Source organism: Penicillium chrysogenum (assembly GCF_028827035.1).
Source record: "Penicillium chrysogenum strain IBT 35668 chromosome Unknown utg000005l_segment0_segment0, whole genome shotgun sequence".
NCBI lineage: Eukaryota > Fungi > Ascomycota > Eurotiomycetes > Eurotiales > Aspergillaceae > Penicillium > Penicillium chrysogenum.
The window spans coordinates 2,374,253-2,393,456 of record NW_026622753.1 but is presented as its reverse complement, the minus strand read 5'-3'; the positions used below and the strand labels follow the sequence as shown (position 1 = coordinate 2,393,456).

General features: G+C 49.1%; 8 protein-coding genes across 8 annotated transcripts; 3 read left to right on the top strand and 5 right to left on the bottom strand.

Moving 5' to 3' along the window:
- Window positions 1–344: 344 nt before the first annotated feature.
- On the bottom strand, window positions 345–1,122 carry N7489_009311 (uncharacterized protein; the record flags this gene model as incomplete). The annotated part of the gene is made up of 2 exons (XM_056715061.1): window positions 345–619; window positions 657–1,122. 2 exons carry the CDS (start codon window positions 1,120–1,122, stop codon window positions 345–347), a joined length of 741 nt encoding a protein of 246 aa, XP_056562683.1.
- Window positions 1,123–1,780: 658 nt separating this feature from the next.
- N7489_009310 (uncharacterized protein) lies at window positions 1,781–3,283 on the bottom strand (the record flags this gene model as incomplete). The annotated part of the gene is made up of 2 exons (XM_056715060.1): window positions 1,781–2,763; window positions 2,854–3,283. The coding sequence occupies 2 exons, from the start codon at window positions 3,281–3,283 to the stop codon at window positions 1,781–1,783; spliced, it is 1,413 nt and encodes a 470-aa protein (XP_056562682.1).
- A 1,095-nt stretch (window positions 3,284–4,378) lies between these two features.
- Window positions 4,379–5,497, bottom strand: N7489_009309 (uncharacterized protein; the record flags this gene model as incomplete). The annotated part of the gene is made up of 3 exons (XM_056715059.1): window positions 4,379–4,418; window positions 4,469–5,008; window positions 5,058–5,497. 3 exons carry the CDS (start codon window positions 5,495–5,497, stop codon window positions 4,379–4,381), a joined length of 1,020 nt encoding a protein of 339 aa, XP_056562681.1.
- A 437-nt stretch (window positions 5,498–5,934) lies between these two features.
- N7489_009308 (Zn(II)2Cys6 transcription factor) lies at window positions 5,935–7,757 on the top strand (the record flags this gene model as incomplete). Its single annotated transcript, XM_056715058.1, has 2 exons — window positions 5,935–5,993; window positions 6,020–7,757. The coding sequence occupies 2 exons, from the start codon at window positions 5,935–5,937 to the stop codon at window positions 7,755–7,757; spliced, it is 1,797 nt and encodes a 598-aa protein (XP_056562680.1).
- Window positions 7,758–7,951: 194 nt separating this feature from the next.
- On the bottom strand, window positions 7,952–9,507 carry N7489_009307 (TFIIH/NER complex subunit TFB2; the record flags this gene model as incomplete). Its single annotated transcript, XM_056715057.1, has 3 exons — window positions 7,952–9,182; window positions 9,243–9,330; window positions 9,384–9,507. 3 exons carry the CDS (start codon window positions 9,505–9,507, stop codon window positions 7,952–7,954), a joined length of 1,443 nt encoding a protein of 480 aa, XP_056562679.1.
- Window positions 9,508–9,709: 202 nt separating this feature from the next.
- On the top strand, window positions 9,710–10,797 carry N7489_009306 (PaaI family thioesterase; the record flags this gene model as incomplete). Its single annotated transcript, XM_056715056.1, has 10 exons — window positions 9,710–9,736; window positions 9,805–9,845; window positions 9,924–9,936; window positions 9,993–10,058; window positions 10,165–10,207; window positions 10,266–10,337; window positions 10,397–10,443; window positions 10,509–10,527; window positions 10,601–10,679; window positions 10,728–10,797. 10 exons carry the CDS (start codon window positions 9,710–9,712, stop codon window positions 10,795–10,797), a joined length of 477 nt encoding a protein of 158 aa, XP_056562678.1.
- A 365-nt stretch (window positions 10,798–11,162) lies between these two features.
- N7489_009305 (RNA helicase aquarius) lies at window positions 11,163–15,522 on the bottom strand (the record flags this gene model as incomplete). Its single annotated transcript, XM_056715055.1, has 4 exons — window positions 11,163–11,584; window positions 11,653–15,108; window positions 15,158–15,258; window positions 15,314–15,522. The coding sequence occupies 4 exons, from the start codon at window positions 15,520–15,522 to the stop codon at window positions 11,163–11,165; spliced, it is 4,188 nt and encodes a 1,395-aa protein (XP_056562677.1).
- A 392-nt stretch (window positions 15,523–15,914) lies between these two features.
- N7489_009304 (THO complex subunit THO1/HPR1) lies at window positions 15,915–18,190 on the top strand (the record flags this gene model as incomplete). The annotated part of the gene is made up of 4 exons (XM_056715054.1): window positions 15,915–16,151; window positions 16,206–16,284; window positions 16,332–16,450; window positions 16,505–18,190. The coding sequence occupies 4 exons, from the start codon at window positions 15,915–15,917 to the stop codon at window positions 18,188–18,190; spliced, it is 2,121 nt and encodes a 706-aa protein (XP_056562676.1).
- Between the last annotated feature and the right edge of the window lie 1,014 nt (window positions 18,191–19,204).

Genomic DNA, 19,204 nt, shown 5'->3' with positions numbered 1-19,204 from the left:
TTATGCTAGTTATGCTAGTTATCTACTTTTATAGCCTGGGGCTGAGATATCTCGTAGAGTACTCCGTGGATTTGCTTAGATTCGGAGCTATGAGTGGTCACGTGCGGGTATAAAATGCTTGGTGAGTGCTTATTACATGCCCAGGTGCTTATTAGATGCTTGTTGTATGTAGCTAGTTATTAATTAAACATACTGGAAGTCACTATTTATCTCCCGAAGCACCCAAAATATAAACATGAGGGTCGTCGTCGTTGAGGGAATAAAAAACACGGAGAAAATCTGTCGAGTATCCAAGAGAGCACACGAATAGGAAAAATCAAGTATTTGTAGGTACCCAGATAATATCAACCATCTTCAATATCCCATCTGTACACGTCATCTTCCAAAATGGCTGCGTTCGAACCATCATTCAAAACACCTTCATTCCAGAAGTCTTCCTGGATGAAGCCTCCAGTCCAGAACCACTCGTCAAAATCGAAGTTCAAGTCCAGAGCCTCTGGGGTATTTTCCATTTGCGGCTCCGCCAACTCCTTTGGACCCTCGATGGGTGCCGTCAAGCTTCCTGCCGTTGTTGCTGGCGTCCACAGTCCCGTCACCGTGTCTCCCATACCAGATCCAACTGTGCTGGGAGATTGAACCCCCCCTCTCTGTCTTACCCTCTTTTACCTCTCTCTCAAACTCTATCATGTACGCTCCTAGTGTAAGCCCCATTGACCGCTTGAACACGCGGCAAAGATAACTCGGCGTCACACCGACCTCTTCTGCTAACTCCTTCAAACCTCGCTTCATTGTCAAATTATGATCATCCCGCTTGATCCGCAAAAGCGCTAGAACCCTTGTGACAACCTCCTCTCTCTCTCCAATGAAGCTCGCATTATCCGGTTGACATCTCTTGCATGGCCGGTGGCCATCGCGTCGTGCTTGGTCTTCTGTGTCATAGAAGACAACATTGGCTCTTCGGGCAAGGCGCGCGGGACAGGTCGGGCGGCAGTAAATCTTGGTAGATTTGACACCGTAGAGAAAGGATGAGTGGGATGAAGGAGTGCGGTGTGTAAGAGCACGCCAACGAGCGTGGGTACTTTGGAACTGATCAGGACTCGGTCCCGAAGGTTGCGTTTGCATACTGAGAGGAAGTATTTATTGGAATGTAGGGATACAGGATGACGTTGGACGGTTTCCTCTTGGATAATTTAATTCCCCGCTCGGCTCTTCATCTTGGAATGCGGAGGTTAGGTACCGCATTTGGTATGGAGACTTACCGCCCAGAAAAGAAAACCTGTCTCGTAAGATCACCGATATTACTTAGGGGGCCAAAATGACGTTCGTGGTGAAGTACAGCTGACTCTACATATTACTACTGTCCGTTAGGCGATTGATTCTGCATATTTAATTGGACGCTGTATGCGTACGGGAGTATGGACTAGGGTTGAGGGAGTTGAGCATGTTGATTTAACATATTCTCTAGGATAGGGAATCCCAAATGGGATAGCGGGTGGTTTCGTTCGTCAATATGCCCCAGAACACTTTTTGGCGTAATTTTCCATCTTGTGCTGACTAGGAGAAGTCACTCTACTCTACTGATTTCACGCATATTCACATATTAGGGATGTTATGGATGAATGCCGACAAGACAAAGTACATCGGTACATCGGTATGCTCAAGTAAAGCAGACCCGGAAAGTGCTGGTCAAAATGTTCTAAGTCCTAGTATATAAGCCTCGGGACTAATCTAATACATTGTGAGCCTTGTATAGCCTCGGAAATACCGAAAGCCTGATGTTCTACCACTTTATTCTCCAATCTCTCCCCTTTACTTTGATCCTAACCCATAGAAAAGATAAAAAAGCGCCCACGTAGCTGAGTCCAGCAAAAAGAGCGACTCCCCAATACTTTTCTTTTCCTGTACCCCCCACCGCATCGAGAAGACCCCCGGCAATTGGGATACTTGCAAGTACCCCAAAAGATACCACCGTAAAGCAGCTCGCATAATATCGTCCATATTCTTGAGTTTCGCAAAGCTGACCAAGGCACATTGGTGTCAGGCTAACATTTGAACCACTGCAGAACCCAAATAGTAGTATAAAAACCACCAGTAGTGCGTATGAATCGAGGTCTGGTGCAAGGATATCGGGTAGCCAGAAACCCAGAATTGACACTGTGCAGAAAAATAAGGAGACGATCATGGTGTTGTATCTGCCAAATCGATCCGCCATGTCGCCCGCTACGTATCGGCCAACGCATGAAGCAACGTTGAGAATCGCGAGAAGCTGATATGCGAACGCCGACGACCCAGTCAGGGCCTCGTCGTATGACAGATTCTGTCGATCGATATAGTAACGCGGGGTGTACGTAATCGGGATGAAGTATGCCAAATCCGTCAAAAGGACTCCGGCGGTTGTGAGTGCCATGGCTCCTGTTCCATCCATGAAGATTTTATAATCTGGCAATGTATCTCGCCAGGTTGTTTCTGCTCCTTTTCGCGAAGGGATTCTACTTCGGCAGAATGCCACACTGATAGCGCAGAGTAGAAGCAGCACAAATCCGAGGATCCGGATCGACCATCCCCAGCCAACTTGAGGGAGAAGCGATTGTATCATCAGGGGAAAGAGAACCCCACCAAAACCGCCTCCTATGAACGCTATGCCACTAGCAAGACCGCGACGCTCCATGAACCAATGAGCGACACATCCCATTGATGGGGTCAGGAGAAGTGATGAGCCGATACCGGTCATGATAGAGAATGACAAGAATATTTGGTAGTACTCTATATCATTATCAGCAAGGAAACTCCAATATCAGCAGAATTTACAAGCATGGACGATTGCATGTCGTATCGTATGAGAACTGATCTTACCCGTAGAGAGACTTAGTGTGAAAATGCCAATGAGCGTGCAAATAGTCCCAGCAAATATCAGTGCACGCGGGCCCATTGCATCAAACGTAGGTCCAATTTGTACTCCACAGACCCAGTTTACGAAGGCGTAGACTGAGAATATCCAGCCAAGAGTAGATGATGAAGCTTCCGGTAATATCACTTTGGATATAACGACCTCGAACACACCGGATGTGTTGTAGATACCCAGTGATGAGGTCAAGCCACACCACGCACCGAGTACCACTAACCAGGCGTCGCGGCCACCCTCGGGATAAGTGACCTCAATGTCGAGAGGTGCTGGGTCGACCGTTGTGGGGAGATGTGGCGATGGCTTTTCGACGTCGGAAGGAGAAGAGTACTTGCTGCCAGCGAGCGGCTCCTTTTTATAAGAGGTATCCGAAGCATCCATTGGGGATGAAATGTCCTCGGGGGCTATTATCTTTAAGTTATTTTTCGAGGATTGGAATCATCTGTAGAGATGCAAGTGAGAAGGCGACTTTTTGCTACCAGTAAATTGCGACCTTCTCGAAGCTTTATAGTTGACCTTCTTTTCCGAGTTTTTCACGGGGTATGATGACACAATGCAGTGAATAGGAATTCAATTGAATAGGGAGGGCGTAAAGAAACAGAGAAAGCATAATATACCCTGCCAGTATGTCCTGAATGTGTCCAATCAGCAGTAGAAGAAAAAACTGAACGCATAGTGACCAATTAGAGCGGTAGACTGAAGGTGTACTCAAAGTAGCCAATTATTCCGGGGTTTGTCCATCTCGGGCTAGGTATAGACTCACTGACAATAGCGAGATCGGGTTAATTCTGGAGGCGATTTCATGCGACGCCCGCACCACTTCATGGTAGATACACAGCGCGCTAGAGCTACTAGGATTATTATATACTTGGGTCCACGAAGAATAATCTTTTTGCTTCCTTGGCCATTAACCACTCCATACGTCGCAACTACTGTAGTTTGCAAGGTTAGATCCTCTTCCGAATCCCCCCAATGTTCTCAAATTGACCAATCAGCAGTGAGTAGCCCAAACTATGAACTCATAGTAACCAATCGGAGCTGGCCATAGAAGACCGAAGATAATTGAAATATCCAATCATCGTTACGACCAGTAAGCCACGCGAGAGCAGGTGGGTACCTATGAGGTACCTACATATAACTAGCATAACATTAATCGACGGACAACATGCTATACCCTTAACACGAAGAACTGATACTAAAAAGTAGATGTTTAATGTATGACTGACGATGGAAGGAGAGAGTATCTGGCACGAAGAGATCATCTGCCAAACAGGAAAACACGGCCCACGCGCCCATACCTCCAACAACTCATGGATGTACTGTAAATTCCGGATTAAAATGACAAAATATCGAGTGCCTTAGTCTAAATCTTGGTTCAAAACGACGGGTATGACATCAGCCTAGAAAACATCGATGTAACTAAAACGAAAATACTACGCTGTATATCACGATAAATCATAACAGGCTCTGCCAGACCTAGAGTGGCGGAGTATTGGCAAACACGCTGTCCATCATCCTGAAATAATATTAGCGCCACGTCAGCATGGATTACAAGAAGAAGCTCACATAGCAGGATACCGGGATCCAGGGACTTCAGTCCGCGCGATCAACGCCCGAATATCTTGCAGCTCCGTATCTGTCAAAGTAAGATAGGCGGAATTGGTGTTTTCGTCAAGTTTCTTGATCGATTTCGTTCCGGGAATAGGAATAATGTCAGACCCCTGAGCAAGAAGCCATGCAATAGCAACTTGGGCAGAAGTGCTGCCGTGGTTTTTGGCAATATCTTTAAGCCCCTGAACCAATTCGAGGATCTTTGGGAAGTGTTCCTGTGCGTATTTGGGGAGTATACGGCGGATATCATCTTCAGGGATATCGGAGAACGATTCGATCTGTCCAGTCAGGACGCCTCGGCCAACGGGACTGTACGCAATAACAGCAATACCAAGTTCACGACAAGTAGCCAAAATATCGGTGGTAGACGATTCAATGTCCAAGGCAAAGGGGCTGTATTCCACCTGGTACGCTGCAATGGGGTGGACAGCGTGGGCACGGCGCAGAGTTGCAGCTGAACATTCAGATAGTCCAAGATGCTTAATCTTTCCTTGGCTAGTAGCCTATCAGTGACAGTCTCTTGATCCGAAAGGGTGTGACCTACTTCTTCAACTCAACCATGACCTCGATGGTCTTCTCAATAGGTGTCACACCATCAACACGATGACAGTAGTAAAGATCGATGGTCTCAATCCCGAGTCTCTTCAGGCTCTTCTCACAGGCAGCCTTGACATACTCGGGGTCAGAGCGGACCGTCTGAATGCCCGTGCTAGTGTCCCATTGGATCGCAAACTTGGTAGCCAGGAAAATATCATTGCGTTTTCCTGACTTCTTCAACCACTCTCCTACTGCGTCTTCGCTGTCAAGGTACACGTCGGCTGTGTCCCAGAATCGCGCACCGATCGAATGGGCATGTTCAAGGAAAGCTACCTTGTCTTCTAGGGAACCGGCAGACCCATATACACTACCGAGGCTCATAAGCCCGAGTCCAACTGCGGGAACTTCAGGGCCGTTGCGGCCAAGGGATCGAGTTGGAAGAGACATGGATGGAATGATATCAAAGAGAATCCTAGTGAGAGGATACGAGGAGTAGAAGTAGAATTGTGAGTATTGTAGTGGAATAAAAGAAACATGTTTAGGGAGCAGCAGGCCTTATATATTTGTACACGGGTAGTCTATTCAGCGCTGACTCCGCACAACGTAGAAGTTATCTTTGCAAAATGATTCACAGCATCTACCTACCGTAGGTACTTCATAAGTGGATACCTGTGATCCCACTAATAGAGCTCAGCCAATAAAAACAATATGAAAGCGAGCGCACCAATCATATGTTGATGCAGTTAAGCATTAACACCGATAAGATCCACTCCAACCTTGGAAGGAACTCGGAACCCGCTTTAGTATTCCCGCAGCCCCGGGGCTAGTCTTAAGATTACATATGTACCGACGTAGTTCCTTTGATTCCTCAAGTAACTGCTGATATGAACGCTCATGTCCCATTAGTCCGCAAAAAGGCCAAAACAGGTTGCAAGACCTGCAAGTAAGTATTTCCCATCCTCACTCTAGCACTCCCTTAACTGAATCAAGAATCCGTCGGGTCAAATGCGACGAAGGCCGACCAGCTTGCCGACGCTGTGTGTCAACCAGACGAGTCTGTGACGGCTATGGCATTTGGGGAGGAGGCGGAAGTCCCTACGGGAAACCACAAAGCAACCGAGCTCTATCAACCTACTGCACGCCGGTTCCAGCCGGCAACCTCAGCCACGAAGAACAGCTGTGCTTCGACTGGCTGATTAGACGAACTGCAAAGAAGTTTGCCGGTTTATTTCCTTCCGACTTCTGGGAGACCTTGATCTTTCAAGCTAGCGCACAGGAACCCGCCGTGCGTCATGCTATCATTGCCTTGTCGTCTGCGCATCGTTTCCAAGGGCGATATACCGCCGGGCCCAATCAATATGACGAGTGTTTCACTCTTCAGCAATATAATAAGGCAATTCAGCACCTACGCATCAATACAACCAACAATAGCTACTCCCTCCGAGTAGCGCTGATTACGTGTATGCTCTTTATCACCCTCGAATACATGCGCGGACAGTATCAGATGGGGAATGCACATCTCCAATATGGCATGAAGCTCCTCTCCGATATGTCTACGCCACGTCCTCCGTCATCCATGGTCCCGACCATTCTGGCTCCTGAAGAAGACTTCGCCTACAACGCCCTAGTTGACGCCTATGTTCGACTAGGTATTCACTCAGCCATGTTTGGCCACATGCCTTCTTCACACGTGTATCTTGTAACAAAAGACCCGCGAACCACCAGTCTTCCGTATACATTCAACTCGCTCCTTGAAGCAAGACGCAGCCTAGATGACCTCTTGAACAGAGTCCACTGTCTAAGGAGGCATTACCACGACCATCACGCATCCCAGACACCAACTAGCAATCAACAAATGCTCAATACACAAAGCGTTCTCCTCGCGGACCTATCCCTCTGGCGTAAAACATACACCGTCTCAGTCGCACGCCTCAAAACCAACAAGATATCGGGAAAAGACAAAACCGGCTACCTCCTCCTACGGGTGCACCACGAAATGGCCACAATAATGGCCTCAGTCTGTCTCTCACCAGAAGGAACCGAATCCGAGCTGAGATTCGATACTTATACGGAAAACTTCGTCAGAATAATGTCTGGCTTCCTCGATATATGGAAAAGCTGGACAGCAACGGCATTCAGCGAAGAAGATTTCTTTAAACTGGCCACCGCACCCGATGACCTGAAAACCATCTTCCAGGACTTCAACACGATGTCCGACATGGACGCGATCCTGGAGAATTCTCTACTAGAACTCCTCGAAAAAGCCTCCACAGTCAACTACTACCTGCAGGCACCGGACTGCGGTAGGAGCGGGTTCACCATTGAGATGGGGTATATCCCGCCTGTATACTACACGGCTCTTAAGTGCCGTGTTCCGCGGATCCGGCGGCAGGCTGTGAGGGCGTTGAGGGCAGCGCCGCATCGGGAGGGGGTGTGGAATGGTTCGATTTTGGCGGATGTTTTGGAGGAGGTTATTAGGGTTGAAGAAGGGAATTTTTATGCTGGCAATGTCCGTGTCAATTCGTCTGTTGGGCAGGTTCTACCCGGAAATGAGGATTTGCTTGTGCCGAAGGTGCCAGCCGAGGCAAGGGTCTCGGATGTTAGGATTCTTCTGCCGGATGATGTTGGGGGCCATACTTATTTTAGCTATCGGAAGAGGGCTGCGGATGGTAAGTGGCTGACTGTTAAGCAGAAGATTGGTATATAGAAGTAAGCGGGTGCTGTAGTCTCCTTTCTCATAATCTTCTTTCATTGTTTATTGTACAATTTTTATGTCGCCGTATAAAAGGCCATGGGTCGTGATTTCGTAACATGCTTTCCAGTATCCATAACACCCAAAGATCCTGTCTCCTGCTTTTCCAAATTCATAATGACTGAAGTCTTATGCCTTGCATAACTGTGTTACTTCCCACCTACCTTTTGACTCCGCAAAAATGCAGCCACCTGCTCATGCCTCGTGACAAAAAACATGCGCTTCCGGTCCGACTTCCAAACCAGCACGCCAATCTCCGCAGCATACTGGCAAGGAGCCTGATATTCGGCCAAGCTGGTGAAATCCTTGAACAAAAAGCCCGCCGTCGCCCGGAGACGGTCCCGCTCCAGCTGCCACAATCTGATCTGATCTGTCACGGTAGGCGGGAGTACAGATGCCGGGACACCCTTGCCGTTCGGTTGGGCAGCGCTGTGCTTCCGCAGCTGTGGGTGCGCGTGCGATAATAGGTACGAGATGATCTGATCGGCAGTGATTCCCATCTCGATGGCTCGGCGGACAGACTGTCTGGTGATCTTGCCGGTGACCAGATTGGGGAAGCGGTATTTGAGGTTTGTGAAGAGGGAGATGAGGGATATTTGTAGGGGTGATGAGGTGTAGGCGTACAGTCGATAGTTGGTTTCGATGATGATGAACCCGGAGCCAGAGCCGCCAGACGGCCCCGCTGGCCCAGTCAGGGAGCCTGTGACAGGGTTGCTCAGAGCGCTCGAGTCGGATGTAAGTGTAGTTGCAAGACGAGTGGGATAGAAACGTGTCGCGTCGGCGTGTTCTTGGTAGACAATACCAAAATCGGCGAGGTCCATGAGAGTGCGAAGTTGGTTGGGTGTCATATGGCTCTTGTCGTAAGACGATCCGAGTTCCAGACTGCTCAAGAGGAACAGGAACGAGAGAACCTCAACGCTATCCATGCCGATGGCCTCGGCGCTCTCGACATAAAGAATCAAGATATGCCAGACCTGGGTATTCACGTCCTGTAGCACAAATCCGAACCCGTCTTTCGTAATGTCGACACGATTGCCTCGAATCTCAACTAGGTGTCCCGCTTGGAGAAGCTGTTTGACACCCTTGCTCAAATTGACCATGTCACGCTGCCCACTCAAGGCACTCGTTCCAACCATGTACCCCATGACGCCTTCCCACTGCCGTCTAGCATATTCGTCCAAATCGGTGATCGAGGTCAGGGTGTGTTCTGGGGCTTGCGAGAATACACCGAAAGAATGAGAGTCCTCGGCGCCCGTCAAAGCTTGTCGAAGCGAAGCAGCGAATGGGTTGGTGATCATGTACGCACGGACGTTATCACCTGTGAGGGTCGTAGAAAGGATATGAAGTCGACCTAATATTGAAAGCGCATTATCTCGTTCCCTTGTGTGAACACAGTCAGTAATGACTAGAGCCAGACCCATCAGATAAGCCACCACTCACTTCTTGCTCTCTGAGTTGACCCAAACTTCCAGATCAGCCGTTGGAAGAGGATCTTTTAAATAGAGCAGGGCCATCACAAAGCATTTTGCTACATTCACTGTTAGCGCAACATTACCTTCCATGTGAGTGAGCTCAATGTACCTAGATCGGGCAGCATGCGCCTGAAGATCGCAAGGGCTGTGGATGGCTGTTGGTATAGCTTATAAAAGGTTGTCCCGGGGAGACCCTCCAGGTACTCCAGAGGACGGGATGTTGCGCTCGTCATGGTGAGCTGTGAGAAACCAAGTTCTCAAGCAACTGAAGAGAATAAGGTGTTCAGGTGAAGTGGTTGAATGAAATGACGCTGGTACGGTTGCCGAAGCGGCCATAAAGTGCAGCCTCCGGGATACTCCCGAGAGTCAAGTACAATATTAGACGTATTAACCCTCCCTATACCATTCCACCTAGACATTCATCACTTTTGAGAAATGGCCTCTCTTAAATTTGTCCGCTCGGTAATTACCAAGACCCTTACCACATATTCTATCATTCACCTCTTACTAACGCATCTCGCTATCTATAGGTGTGGGAGTCCTTCCGAGCTACCTCGGGTCTGGAGCCTCGGTATGGAATTCATCCCAACTTGCCTCTACCTTTTAGATAGTAGAGAAGAACTAACATCTCACTTTAACCGAACTGAAGTCTGTTGGATAATGTAAGTCCGAGCCAGTTTCCTAACGGTTTACATTGGATCACTGACCTTTACTATAGCTCCGTGTTACAGCCGCCAGGCCGGGTGTAGTCAACTTTGAGCTGGATATTCAGAAGGAGCATACAGTATGTCCCTTTGTTATGCAGTGTCTCCGGCAAACATCTCTGCAAATCTTTTTTAAAGACCCCAGTTCTCACATGGAACATCGTCTCTGACATCTATATCATTTAGAACCGCCTGAATATACTCCACGGAGGCACTATTGCGAGCATGGGTAAGAGATCATTGTACGTGGCCCAGAAAATGTGACACTTGGCTAAAATATGCTCTAGTTGACCTCGGAGGTTCGTTGGCTGTGGCATCTCGCGGCTTATTCTCGACGGGTGTGTCAACGGACCTAAATGGTAAGTTTACAAGATAGCATCACATATGGCTTCTCTGTTTCTAATAAGATCCCCTTAAGTCACATATTTGAACGCAGGAGGCAAAGTCGGTGACCGAATCATGGCTGTATGTTATCTCTCCGTCTATTCTTCTCGGTTTCTCAATCCTACAGTACTGACTTTGGACGTTAGGAGGTGACTTGTGACAAATGTATGCTATCTAACTTCTTCATCACGTCTATTTTACTTAATACGCTTGCCATGAACTAACTAGCCACGATTAGTTGGCAAGACCCTTGCTTTCACGAACATCAAGTTCACGAACCCCAACGGGCATATCGTTGCCCGTGGGAGCCACACGAAGTGTGTACCCTATTCTATTCTCAAAAGTAAACTGCTAATGCCACTTAGGTATGTGACCCAGGCTTGGAAAGATCCTAATAACATTGTGGAGGAAATGAACAAGCACAAGGACCAATAAAAATGGAATTGGGTACTAGTATGGACCCGGAGCGTTTTGGTCGAACAAGTCACACATTTACTTCAAGTCATTATGCCCAAAGAAAAGATCAATCGATATTGTAGCAGCAAGTCCGAGTCAGAAAATACCGATTATAGAACACAGCGAGTCTGTTCATATCCGCAAATGATACCAATCTGTCTGTGACCAGAAATTTTACACAAGTTCATTATTTACAGAGTGCTACTATGTAATAGATAACCATTTAAATCCGTACAACGAGGTGCTAATTCAAGAGCCCCATAAAGTACAAAGCATAAAACGGAGAGTGATCCCAACAAATTCCTTTATTGAGTGCTGATGTTACCATTTAATCGCGAAACAATTCATACAATATCTTCATCCTCATCATCAGCCCCCATAACCTCATCCTCATCCACATAGTCATCTTCCCCAGCCGGCGCCGCATCCTCAATAGTGATATCTCCATCACCCATGGCCTTAATCTTGGCCTGCGTCATCTCAAACACATATTGGCCAAGGTGCTCAACACTCTCCATCGGTGTGCCCTCAATGGCGGCGTTGGCTTCCCGCGACGACGGGAACATCTCACCAGGCGCGAGCATGAGCTTATCCGGTCGTTGCAGAAGAAGGTCGAATGCGGGCTTGAGTTCGTAGCACGATTCGAAGACTTCCCGTCGGCCGAGCACATACAGACCTAGTCGTGCGCGGGAGAGAGCTACAGTCAGACGGCGAACGTCGCGCAGGTATCCGACGCTGCGGGTTCGGGTGAGAGAAAGGATGACGTCTAGAAGAATGTTAGCCATTCCGATATTTTGAGTGGCGTAAATACGCTTTGGGAGGAAGTCAACTCACAATCATTCTGTTCTCCCTGATAGCGATCCACTGTCGTCACAATCTTGGGCATTCCAAACATGGGGTTCTTTCCACAGCGGTGACTCAATACATCCCGGATCAAAGCTGTTTGTCCAGCATATGTGGCTAAGATCGAGATTTTAGAAGCAGGGTAGCCCAAGAGTCGCATGTACTGATACATGGCCACTGCGTACTCCGCTTCACCCAAATTCTGGATAAAGTGAGGTGTCGGCTCTCGCTCTCCAGAACCCTGATAGTCGGGGACATTGATGAACTGGTAGTCGAACTGGAAACCGGCATTAGCCTTCTGGTACTCGGGGGCAGTTTCGACCACTGGAAGATCTCCGAGTTGCTTGTATCGCCAGCGGAAGAGCTCTGCAATGCTAGGTCGTGCGCGTCCCTGCTTATCCAAGTTGATCACTGGGACACCCAACCGCGCCAGTCGCAAGAAGAGACTTTGTTCGAAGTGGGCATATTGACGGAAGGCCATGTTCTGGATGATGGGTGAGTTCTGGTGGTGATCACCACAGAGCACAACACGCTTGAGAGGAAGTTCGCCGTTCTTCATGTTTTGCAGGGCGTTAGGAATGAAACTCTCAACTTCAGTAATCTGTGCGGCTTCTTCCATGACCACGTTGTCATAGTGGAAGCCTAGATCGGCAATTTCCTGCCGGCGCATAGCTGCGTGGGTCGAGGTCATCGCGATAATGCGAGCCTCCTTGATGAGGAGATAGTTCGCTTTATCGCGGGGTTGTCTCAAGATCTCGAATGGTCGGATGTCTTCCAACTCAGAGAAGATTCGAGCAATGTGGCGCTCGCAACCTGCGGCAGTATCAATAATCGCCTCCTTCGCGGCTTGTGCTTCGAATAAGGGTTGGGGGGCATCTGCAAAGTATGATTGGAATGGGAAGGACGCGATAATCTCTTCATTTGACGTTCCTTCGGAATTGGCTCGATCCCAGAATTTGGCCCAAGTTGGCTGCACGTAGACTGTGTTGAAGTAGCCTGCAGTCTCACATGAATTTCCATGCGCACCCTCGACCCCAATTGACGCCGCCAAGCGCATCACCTCTGACAGATAGTAATTGCGGTTGTCAAGGAAGGATTCGACCCGTCCATACTTGCTGTAGTTGGAATCAGTCTCCAATTCTTCCTCGCCGTGACCCAGTCGCAACAAGTGCCTTTCATCAATATCCAGGGCAATTATTTTCTGGAATAACTGATTGAGGGCTTGGTTGCTGTGTGCAATGAGTAGCGTCCGTTCATTCGGGAAATTGTGGTAAATGTTGTTAATGATTTGTGTGGTGACATCAGTCTTTCCAGTACCAGGCGGACCCACGATTACGGTGAGTCCAGGCTGTGTTCCAGATGCGATGGCTTCCACCTGGGCGGGTGTGAATCGGATTTTGTTCAACTTGGGAGTATCGACGGGGTAGGGGCCAGGGTTTGGTGGTTTGTATGTGGAAACACGCATACTGCTAGGCGCCAACTCTGTCTCTTCAGCTTGTTCCCGGCGTCGCTTCTTCGGCGCATGAGGTTCTGCTGCAGGCTCTTGTTTAACATATTCAAGAACGTAGGGCGGGCCGAAGCTGGCATTCTCAGCGCCCGAAGGCTCTATGCCTGGGAAGCTTTCCACTAAATGAGACCAGTCCAAAAGTGTGTCTCGGAAGTCGACAGAGGTAAGTCGGTTTGGCAGCTGTGTGTATCGAGCACTAGCGGGATCTCCATAGCCTAGGAAGATGTCTTGGAGCCAGGAAGGAAGCGTCATATCAGAGACAATAAGCTTTTGCATTGTCTGCAGAATTGACTTGAAGTTATTCTCCCTGCCCTTTCTCCGTGCAACCACGTTGATGAGGGGGTAGATGTCCGGTTTGCCGTGGGCCTGCTGGTCCTTGTCGGCTTTGAATGCAGCCGCATCCAAGTTGACGATCAGTCTCCTCGATCGTGCCCTGGGCTGAGAGCCATTTGCCTGGCCACTGTTTTGGCGCAATGCGCGGCCTTGCTCGTCAAGTACCTGTACGATCTCAGCCGTTCGAAGATGGGTCATCCGAGGGGCTTCAGATGCACCTTGTTCCGACTGTGACGAGCTCGACTGGACCGCCAAAAGATAGACGACGTCATCGGGACGGAGTGAGTCCCATTCTCTCCTAATATTATCTGCAAGCCTTCCTACCTCTATCGCGATCTCAGCTCGAACAAAAGCCGGGTTTGTTGCCCCGACCTTTGGTGGTGCGACATCGATGATAGCAGGCTTTGAAATTGGAATCGCCATTCGAGAGAATCCCTCAAAGTTTAAGCTTCCATCGCGTGCTGGCTTGGGCTGTATGCGTTTGACGAGGGACTCCATGTCCTTGCGAATTTGGAAGAATGCTTCTGATCGGTACAGGAGAAAGGAGCGCCAAAGGAAATCTCCGAGACTCAGATACTGGAGATTTAACTTTGGGATCGCCAGAGGCCGCGATCCATCGTATGTCTCATTCCTCAACAAGGCCGGGTCATAGAGAGTTTCTTCCGTCGGAAGCGGACTCAACTTCTCGACAGCTTCTTGGAAGGGCACCTTGCGTTCATAAGAAGAGGCCAAAATTTCCAGATAGAATTGACGGTCTGGGATGACATGCGATGATTTTGGGTAGCTTGTGCGGAATCCGAGGTGAGAGCAAAGGCTGTGGAGTTCCGACTCGTCCAGAGAAGATAGCTGTCCCTCTAGATCCGCTCGCTGCGCAATCGACCCCATATTGGACAGCGCGAGGATCGTGAGCTTGTCCTTGAAGAACTTCATTGAGGTTCTTTGCAGCTGGGCCAATTCCTGGCAATGCAGGTCGTAGACTCCCTGCGGAGAAAGAGCCTCGCCAGAGTAATCATCAATTGCAAATTCAACAAAATGCTTGAGGAGGCCGTAGAAGTCGCGCAGAAGGGCGTTATCAGGCGCACGGTAGAGCTGTGAAAGGCGAATAACCGACAGAAGGTTGAGGTCCTTCAACAACGTGTTCACGTAGCGCCTAGTGGGAAGCTGACTTTCGAGATCAACCAAGAGTTCAAGAAAACGTTCACAGTATAGCAAGTTCTCAGCCTGGTCCTTTTCGGGTCCGTTCAACCTATGAAGAAAATCCAAGAGCATTGTATATAGCCATGATCGTTCGAAGCGCATCTTTGCTTTCAATGCCTCATCTCCAGCCTCATATCGCTTCGCAGAGGCTCTCCATGCCTTTTTCAGTGTCGGGGCTTTTGCAATAATACGATCTCTAGCCTCCTCGCTGGCCAGATTGTGCCAGATCGAGATAGAAACGAGGGGCGCGCATTCTTTGCGGATCAGGACGTTCTCGAGTGACTGGAAGGCGCTGATGACAAACGATATGATAGAGAGTCTAGAGCGAGTCGGAAGTGAATGATCAATGCTCATCGAGAGAATACGGTGGAAGAGATTGGAGAAGTCATCGGCGCGGTCGGAGAAGATATCTGCAACTGTCAGCTTCGTCGCGTTATAGATCTCGTCGCATTAACTCACGCCATATCGGTAAGTGCTCGCGATGCTTCACGCTGACAATCAATGCAATCAACAGTACATGATGATTTGACGCATCCTCTGTGTAAGTCGGCCAAAGAAACCTGGAGAACAGTCAAGTCAGCGTTAGCCCTACAGGCATGACTAGATAGAACGTACTTCTCAAGAATGTTCAAGTTCTCGAGGATCAGTAACGAGCGACTGTTGAAAGCCTCTGCTTCCAAAGGATCCCATAATTGCTTCTTGATGACATCTGGTTTGGCCTTACGGACCTTCGTGTTCAGCCAGTGGGCCTTGGCTAGCTGCACCCACGGGCTTTCTTCACGGAAGTCCACCACTGTAGGCCTGGATTCGAGACTCTGCGCCATCGCAGGAGTCAATAGTTTCCTTAACCTAATAAATCGGTGTTGGTCAAGGAGGGGTGGATTGGCGCGGTCGGAACATATGAATGAAGCTGGGGGAGCTTTTTCAAAAAGTCTTGGCTTTGAGTTCCGCCGAGCCGCAGCCCTCAATCAATCCGACCACTTTGTTTCCCTCCTTCCTACACCCATCCAAACTTTCTTTTATCTCTCCCGAACCCGAGGGACAATTGAGGAAACCGTTGACAAGGATTTAAGGATCGCAATCAAGAAAAGTTCAAGACCCCTTAAAGGACGTTCGAGAAGGCGCCTACGAACACGCTCGAGACGACACTCCGAGACGACACTGAGACAACCCCTCAAGGGTCCCTTACGGAGGCGCCTGGGTAGACGCTCAGAAAATGGCGAACGAGGACGATGCCGGTGTCCATGTCTACAAAAGACTAGTGGACAGTCTCCTGGATCGCGCCGCGCAGGTCAAGCCCGACAAGCAGATCGAACCCCCTTTGACCGAAACACACCTAGGCGAATCGATATGGCAAGTGCAGTCTGAGGACAAGGCTACAAAGCACCTAAGCCCACAGACTAAGCTTGCGGCCGTGGAAATCGCGTTTCGCGAGAAGTTCTATCGCGTTTTGGTACGGCCCGTACAACCCTCTAGTCCCCAGGGCATTGTTAACAGTTCGTCATAGGCCTCCACTTCTATCGATGATCCTGCTTTCATTCAAATCTGGAACCTTCTAGACATCGTCTCGATATTTTCCGATAATGGTCAGTCGTACTCCCTCCGCAGTCCACGCCGATCTAACAACCACCAGAACAATGCGAACCCGGTCTGATTTTCTGGCTCATTGAAGAGCTCCTGGATAGTCAAACCATTGGTGGTTGCCGCAAGGTGTTCGACTACTTAGAATCCCGAAGGGAAAGGAACACCAAGGTCAGCATGGCCCCTCATCTACTCGATCTGTCGCAAAGCTGACCCCGCCAAAAGAAACATTTCAAACAGAAAAGCTTAGTTATTCTACGATCATGCAACGAGCTTCTTCGCCGTCTCTCCCGCGCAGAAGATACAGTATTTTGCGGCCGGGTGTTTATCTATCTCTTCCAGAGTTTCCCACTTGGAGACAAGAGTTCGGTTAACCTTCGCGGCGAGTTCCACTCTGAGAATGTTACGACTTTTGACGAAATCGTGAAAGAGTCTAGCGCCAAGCAGGAACAGGATACAACAATGACTGAAGGGGCTGAACCCTCGGCACCCGGAGAGGCAGCGGCCGGCCAGGCTGAGACCACTTCTCAGGAGACATCGAAAGTGCCCAAGGTTGTTGTTTCTACTGGCGATGAGAAGAAATCAGACGAAGTCGACTTGGATGCACTCTACCCGCTCTTCTGGAGCCTTCAGGCCTATTTTTCCGCACCGAGCAACACGTTCGATGCTGAAAGATTTACATCATTCAAGACTGGAATGGAAGCTACGCTGGCTGCATTCAAGAACATCAACACCGAGATGGAAAATGAAAGCTCTGCCCGAGCCTCGGAAGATGCCCGCAAGTCGAACAAGCGCAAGCGCATTGCGGATGGTTCTGAAGTCGCCACCAGCTTCAACCCAAAGTACTTAACTAGCCGGGATCTGTTCGACCTCGAAATCAGCGATACCGCCTTCCGACGACATGTTCTAGTCCAGGCTCTTATTCTCCTCGACTTTGTGCTTTCTCTCACATCAAAGTCCAAATCACGCCTGGCCAATACAACAAACAAGTCTGTTCTCTACGGTTTTACTTTGAATGAGGAGGATACCAAGTGGGCGACCAGCATGCGAAAAAGCATCGAGGGATATCTGCAACAAGGGCCTGGAGGCAAATTCTACTATCGCATGGTGGACACAGTCTTGTCTCGAGACAAGAACTGGGTGCGGTGGAAAGCCGAGGGCTGTCCATTGATTGAACGACCAGCCATCTCGGCGGCGGAGTACACAACTTCCCGCGAGCATGCCACCAAGGCGTATGCCAACAAGCGCCTTCGTCCGTCCCCGATGGGCTCTCTCGATTTGAAGTTCCTTGCTGACACCGAGGCGCTGGCCAATATTGAGCGTCTCAAGGAATCCGACCGATACAGTGTTCCTTCCGCGGACTCATTCTTGAAGGGCATCATGGATGATGAAATGGACATCGATATGGCGATGACCGACGAGGACAAGGCGATTGCCGAGGGCGCTAAAGCCAGCAAGTCCTGGCGAATCTTGCGTCTTGCTGCGAAAGGAAAGCTCGCTGCATTCGACAAAATCGGAGAGGGTAACAACCTACAGGCCTTGTTCGAGAGTGCTACGGCGACTGAAGATAATAATGAGCTCAGTCCGTCTGGTGATACCAAGGATATCTCCCAGTCCCTCGATGGAGCTCAGGGCCTGCCTGTTAAAACCAAAGAGCCCGTTGAGGACGAAGAGCGCGCTGAAGTGACCGAGGCTGCTGAACCCGAAGGACCTGTTGAGGGAAATGTCGAGACAGGCGGCCGATCTGAGAGTGCTCGGGACCCCCAGGATTTGTCCCGAGGCACAGATCAGAAGGAAATGCAAGTCGAAAACAAAGACGTCATCAGCGAAAAACAAGACCCGAGCACCGATGAGAAAAAAGAAGAGGCCCTTGCCGCCACTAGCGCCTCGAAAGAGGATTCTGCCACGTAAAGCCAGGTTATGTGGCTTGAAGATATTCTGTTGGAGAGTCGATGGCTTTGACCCCCATTTGTCCGGAGAAAATCCCCCAATGAGCACAAGTCTGGCGCAGTGCGCTGCGACCAACCACATCCAGATTATCCAGGCAAATTGCAGGATTTCCCGCATCAATATCACGGCGCCGTTAGTGCCGTGATCTGGGAGTGAGATTACCACATCCGTGCACCTGCATTATCTGCGACACATCTGCTGGAATGGTTCAGCACTCGGGTTTTTTTTTTCGAATACGAATATCAGAGTGCGTCCTGAGTTGCAGGCAGAGTTAACCTTCCTCTGCCCTAATTGGGGGTCATTTTACGAGCTTTTTTTTTCTCTCCTTTTTTCTTCTTTTTCAAGAACCCCCTCTTCAGGGTCGCCATCCAGCTTCATCGGAGCAGAATCGGAACGAGATGTCGCTTAAACCGAAACAATAACACGAATCAATTGGGCCCATTGGCTGATTGTGGGCCTAAACCAATCCAACACCTGGGCATTCTACGGGAAGCGGGCCACAGAATAAAAGCGATGAGAGTGCATACCCGCCATAGGGACTAAAGAGGGCAATGAATTAGCTAACGTGGAGACCACCTGGGCACGATTCTTTAGCTGATCGGCAACTCTAATACAAATGACTTGAAAGGGTTCCTGCATGACTCCGTAAATTAGGAAAAAGGATATCATGTTCTGTCCATGTTCTCCAGAACTAATTTCTCACAAGTGGCGGGGTCGGCGTCGCAGCCATGTTTCACTTTCCCCAATTTCCCAAAAAACAAATGAATTTGGTATGAGAAACCAGGGGGTAAGATTAAGTGGTTTTTGATTAAGCAGTACTCCGTAATATTAAGCGACTTCATCAGAACGGAATCAATCAGAAAAAAAAAAAGGAGAGAATATGGAGTAAATCTCCAGGAGTACGGAGTACGTTGTACACGAGATCAAAAAAAAAAAAATCCCCATTGAACCATTAGTTGCAGAAGTGGGCACTTT